The following is a 6420-nucleotide window of genomic DNA, read 5'->3' as shown; positions in this document are numbered from 1 at the left end:
AAATTCAGACAATGTTGTTTTTAAATTTTTTTGTATTTTTATATATTATATATATATTTTTGTAACATATTATGTATTAAGCTTTACAACTAGTAAGGAGTTTAGATTTTCTGCACTAATCGAACTTCTTCTTCGTTCACTTAATATAAAGTGTAGTGCTGAGAATGCCCGTTCGACGGACACTTGAGTTGCAGGTGTAGCCAGCACAACCTGCGCTAGTGCACTTATATGAGGAATCTTAAGTTGCAAATCATTAAAAAATCCAATATATTTGAAATTAATGGCAGGTGACCGAATGTTACGTCGAAGTTTTCGATGTCAGCATAAATTTTGGCAAGTTTTGTAGAAACAGGATCTTTTTTGCTTTCTGAAACTGTCTGCAAATCGTCCAAAAATGCCGAGAACAGCGACTTCTCTTCAGATGAGGATGCGGTTGAAAGCACTGACGAGACAGGGGAAGCAAACATCTCTTCATGCACAGGAGTCTCGAGCGCTGGAACATTTCGTGTTTGTGCCTTAAATAATAAAGCGATAATAAGTATAAAATGTTTTTGGATTTTAGTTTAGTACAAGTATTAGTTTTTGACGAAGACAATTTTAATTAGTTTCTCAAAACTACAACATAAACAAAACAGGACCCAAATTTCAAACATTCTACGACATACAGCTTACTTCTTTCAACTCATATAAACGAAAAGCTGTTTTTTTCAAATTTGCCTTTGCTAACGATTTCTGGTAGTTCGACAACATACAATTTACCCGAGGATCCATGTAAATCGCTGCCAACAATGCATCATTTTCTAACAATTTTGTCTCTCTTATTTTTATCTGTGCCGATAGTTTTTTTTTAATTAAATTGTAGCTATTCTCGCATTTCAATTTAAGTTCCATCCATACTACGAAGAACTCACTATAAACTAAATCTTTGTCTTGTAGCTTTAAAGTTGCCTGGTATGTGTCACTGAAAGCGTCAATGTACGTCTCGATCAATCCCAATCGGCCTCTACACAAATATTAGACTGCGTTGCCAGGAAATCCTTTAAGTCCAATAATTTCTTTAGCATTAAATACGTTGAATTCCACCTTGTAGCAACGTCGAGCGATGGTATGTTTTTCTCATTTTCAATTAAGACACGTCTGCATAGATTTTATAAATATTATGTATATATAATATATATATATATAATATATATATATATATATATATAAAAACAAATTTTTGTATATGTATAACTTATATATTACCTATATGTTTCTGTGCGCAGCGATTTGCATAATGTGCGACAGGCACTTATTTTATCGGCGATCTCCTTTGTTCTATTTACATCAAATACGCACAGTTGCAGAGTGTGTGCTGCACATCTCACTAGGTGTATATTAGCCAGTTCAATAGAATCCAGTTCATTCAGAAGATTCTCACTTTCTATGTCTTCTTCATAAAGGGATTCCTCTGTCGCATCATTTAATACCTGGACGGCTTTTATCATGTTTCGCCCATTATCAGACGTAATGCTGTGTACATGAATATGAAATTTAAAAAAAAACAAATCACATATTTTAAAAATTGTATGTAATTCAATCTTTACCTGTAGATCTGATCAAGTGATATGTCATAATCATCTAAGATTTCTAGAATTTTATTCTTCATATATATTCCAGTATGAGATTCCCCGAGCTCAATCATGCCCAAGGTCTTCACAACAATCTCGGTTTTAGCCAGGCTTGCGTGGATCATTTGCAAATTAATTCCCAGAATAGCTTTATCCATTCAGGTCGCAACATCGATTTTCAGCGACAGCAGCTTTCCCTTTGCAAGTGCCCTTATATTTTCCTTGACAAACTGCTCTTTGACTGACACAAAATTCATAATATTTCTCGACGTTACAGAGTTCATGCCAAGTGCATTATATATTGGATCCATTATTTCGTTGAACCCTTCACTGTCTAGAAATTTGAATGGTTTTCCGTCTGTGGTTACAATTTTGATCAAAGAAGAAACAATTGCTTTTTCACTAGTTTGATACGATATTCTTCGTTTTTCTTCGCATTGTGTTAACTTTGTATATCCAGAATTATTCCACTCATTGAAAATGTCCATATGCTTAGTTGTTAAGTGCCGTCTTAAATTTGTGGAATGATTACCGGACAATTTAATACCACAAACATTACAAATTGATTTGTTCTCGTCCAAATTAAATTTAAAGAATTGGTGCACATTTTTATTCGAATCTCTTCCCATTTTACAATAACAATTATTTCGCAACTTCACACACTCAATTCACGATCGCAATTAAACGTTTAACGATTTGCTTGCCTATGCGTGTAATGTATACCAATACACACGCAAAAGACTTTTATTTTCACTGAATACGACAAAACGGTCTTGGAACAACCGAAACAAAACAGAAATAGAAAAAAACGGTTTCGCTCTGAGCGCGAGCGAGATCATTCGAGAACCCACGAAACGGTTGCTCTCTGAGTCTTTTCGTAAAGAGTCAGAGAGAGAGACACATATTTGCGAAACAACGAGAAACGGTCGACAGTTATTTGCAAGCTCTGATATTTTCATACTATCATGCCTAGGAACGGCAACAATAGTAGACTATTCAAATTAAAAATTGATCACAATTAAAATCGGTCCCGCAGCACGTATACAGCATTAAACAAGTAAGAAAGTTACAGTCGAGTGTGCTCGCTACCCATTTTTAATAAGGGCAAAATATTTCGGTATTATTGTCAAAATATACCGAAAATACTAAAAATATACCAAATGGTATGTTTGGTATATCGATACAGCACACCATTCAAAATATACCAATGTACCAGATTATCGGCCAAAGCAACAAAGAGCCCTAGTAAGTAGGCGTTTTTGCCCATACAAAAGTATTTCTTTAATAACTTCCACAATTTTTATCTGATCGCAACCAAATTTTCAGGAATCATAACTACTATAGTAATTATAGTATATACCAAAAAATTACGATTTTTTTTATTTGCGGGGGCGGAAGTGGGCGTGGCAAAAATTTGAAACAAACTTGATCTGCGTGCAAACATAACAAATGCTGTCGAAAAAAATTATAGCTCTATCTCTTATAGTCTCTGAGATCTAGGTGTTCATACGGACAGACACACAGACGGACAGCCACACAGACGGACAGACGGACATGGATAGATCGTCTCGGCTGTTGACGCTGATCAAGAATATATATACTTTATAGGGTCGGAGATGCCTCCTTCTACCTGTTACATACATTCCCTGTCGGCACAAAGTTATAATACCCTTCTACCCTATGGGTAGCGGGTATAAAAACCAAACTGCATGCAGATCAACAGCCAACATATACTGGAACACGAAGAGATCTTCGCCGGAACTATACTACTGAATGATTTTAATGGAACAGTTATGACCGAAGAAGAAAGCGTGCAACTACATGGCACCTATATCATCTAAGCTAGTAACGCAAAAATTATAAAAAACACGTTGTACACTACAAAGGAGTTGGTCAAGATCGATCCTCTGCCACCACTCTTTCAACCTGTTGGTAACAAAAGCGAAGTACAAGAGGTCCTCTCCCTAGAAATGGTAAAAGAATTGAATTTCAATAATACAGTAAAACTGAAACTAATGAAGCAAAATCAGAAGGTACTAGGTACCAATACTAGCGTTACTACATCATCTTATTGCTAGCTATTTTCATATTGCCAGCCAGATCACTGAGGTCAGGAACAACCAAAGTCCACGTAACCCCAGTAAACAACGCAGCAGTAAATCAAAATCCATCTCAATCAGCGACCGAGGACGTTCGCACTTAAAGGGGGAAGAGTCAAGGCCTGACATTCCACGAATTTATGTCCACTACAAAGTCAGTGACCATGACCCTTTCCCATGCCCAACGACACGTGCGCTGCGTCGGCACATTTACTTCAACAATATTTGCGCAATTCCACAAGCACTAACCCGTCATCAGAAACCATCTCCTATGTGCAACACCTCGCGTAACGCCCAAACCGTGGGACCGAGTCTCCGACACCCAACACCCAGCGCGATAACTGCATCGGCTATCTTCGGCGGCAGCGACGGCGACGGCGACAGCGTCGAACCAGAAGAAGTCACTCTAGAAACAGAAGCCATATTTTTAATAATTTAGATTGTTTAAGTTAGTTCTAATCCAACTCCTGAATAAAGCACTTGGCTTTTTTTAAAAACAAAATCTAATCAATTTTTGTTAATTGGCGCCCGAGCAGGCTCCCATTCATCTCGTCGTGATATATGTAATTCCCCGAAGGTTAAGTTGTTAAAGTGAGTTCGCCTCTGTAGTATGTGCATATATTGAGGGTACACTGTACCAAAACATAAATAATATTAAACAGCAACACTTTGTTGCTGTACGTAAGCATTCCAACTCGAGAGTGCGAGAAATATGATCACCCACTACTGAGCTACGCTAAGTCAGCGTTTTCACGCTGACCGCCAGTAGCATGCGCAATGCGCATATAAGTTGACAAGCAACTCTTCCAAACATCAAACGAGATGCCCTCGCATTCGCGGTCCGACAACTTATGAAGCGACCCGCGCGTATAAGTTTCATGTGTCACAATCCTTGCTTGTGCATTTACGCTTAAATGTTTATTTTATATAAAATACAGCGCTCTTCATATAAGCCGCTTCAATAAATATTCTCTCCGGCACTTAGCCGTAAAACAACTTGTTTCATTGTCTGAGCTCGAGGCCAGCAATAAGGGGTACAGTCTACCCCTCAACCTAATCTTCAACAATCACAGGACTGGGAGGATAACAACTCAGTACTCCACAACCTAATCTTCAACAAGACGGAACAGGAAACTGAATAAATGGCGCCTAACAGATTTTATTTTAAGACCTCCAAAGAATCATGTAAGTGAGCGATTAACAAATTAATACAAAATACAAAATGCAAGTGAACCTAAAATCAATTCTTTGCACTGTGGTTAATTAATTATCTCGAGTTGATTGTCCAAACTAAAAGATATTCGTACAAGTAAAGTAGTTTGTGAGCATTTTTCTGTTCTTGGCAACTGTGTAACCAGTTCCTTTATGTTAATAGACTCACACGTATGCCCATGAGTTGGGCATATAAAGAAATTAAAGAAGAGTTTGAGCTTTTGTCCGCAACCGGTAGTGAACAACGAACCCGAATTGAATCCCAAACAACTACAGGCATTAGTGAATCACACTGTTTGTGCTGCGCTCGCTGATTAAGAACTGCGCATAGGGCAGCAGTTTGCTGAAGAGCTGTTCGCAGTCAAATCACAAGTAAATGAGCTGCAAATAGTGGCACCGAATATTGAAACATATGAAAAAGTGACAATAGACACAAACGTCAAGTGCGATGTGAGACTTGACATAGTGTAATTTGAAGGAGTACAAGACGAGTATGTTATGTGACGTGGACGCAAGCTGCCCTGGACGCATACGAAATTTTCAGACGCTACAAGGGTAGCGAGGCCCATTACAAGGCCGTCGCGATACTACGCAACAAAGTGTGCGGAACGGCCAGGTCGATTCTGACATCCCACAATACAGTTCTAAATATCGATGCGAGCATCGCACTATTAGACTGTACAAAACGTCTCTTCGCGTAGTCAGACCTAGGCGTAATGAAGTACTATGACGAAATTTAAAGAAAGCTAACATTGGTCACCAACAAGATTATGATGACACACGATGAGCAAGCTGCCACGATCCTCAACAGAAGCGATGCTCTACACGCATTCATGTCAGGTCTGAAGAGATCTTTGAAAGCGTTCGTGTTGCCGGCTCAGCCAAAAGAGTTGCCATCGTCATTGGCCTTGGCTCGTGAAGCTGAGAATAGCATAAAAAAAAGCATGTTTGCTGCCTCTTATGCGAAGACAATTGCAGACAGGAGTCACCCCAATGAAAACAGTAGGCAGGCGAATCGTCAACAAATTAAGCCTAACAAAGGCCAAGAAAATAACCCCACTACGTAGGGAAACAGTCCCATAATAAGGCCCAAGACACAAATACCAAAGACGGCCAAACGTCTCAGCCTCAACCCATGGATATTGATTCCTCAGTGTCACACTTTCAGCAGCCAACCAGCTGGGGCAAAACCCAGAGTAACAAAACACCAATAGTGAGCAACAGTATGCGGGTTACAAAACGTAACTACAGTCGGCACCCCATTCACTGTGAATTCCATACATGGATCCAGTGAAATAAGGAAGAAGTGTTCAATAAAAATTCTTGAACAGAACGCCATGTTCTTCATTTTAGATACCCTCGACGCATTTGACGCCATCATAGGTTTAACACTAGATTTTAAAAACAATTGCTTAAGCTACGGGAACAAGAATGGGCCACTGAAATTTCACTAGTCAGTGACATAATAGTACCCGAAAACGTAAAACACGAGTTTAGGC

The 6420-nt window shown here is 38.8% G+C and overlaps 1 protein-coding gene across 2 annotated transcripts; it reads right to left on the bottom strand.

The window, feature by feature from the left end:
- Positions 1–261: 261 nt before the first annotated feature.
- Positions 262–2445, bottom strand: LOC117577396 (uncharacterized). 2 transcript variants are annotated; one of them, XM_052006784.1, is made up of 3 exons: positions 1587–2445; positions 1246–1512; positions 262–1137 (listed from the first exon to the last, which is right to left on the bottom strand). In XM_052006784.1, the coding sequence occupies exons 1-3, from the start codon at positions 1766–1768 to the stop codon at positions 987–989; spliced, it is 600 nt and encodes a 199-aa protein (XP_051862744.1). In that variant the 5' UTR covers positions 1769–2445; the 3' UTR covers positions 262–986. The 2 variants fall into 2 exon arrangements, with proteins under 2 accessions (XP_051862744.1, XP_051862743.1); XM_052006783.1 differs by having other exon boundaries at positions 262–515.
- Positions 2446–6420: the final 3975 nt, after the last annotated feature.

The sequence above is a fragment of the Drosophila albomicans genome, chromosome 2R (assembly GCF_009650485.2).
Source record: "Drosophila albomicans strain 15112-1751.03 chromosome 2R, ASM965048v2, whole genome shotgun sequence".
Classification (NCBI taxonomy): domain Eukaryota; kingdom Metazoa; phylum Arthropoda; class Insecta; order Diptera; family Drosophilidae; genus Drosophila; species Drosophila albomicans.
Note: the sequence above shows the minus strand (reverse complement) of the source record. Positions and strands in the feature narration are given on the sequence as shown.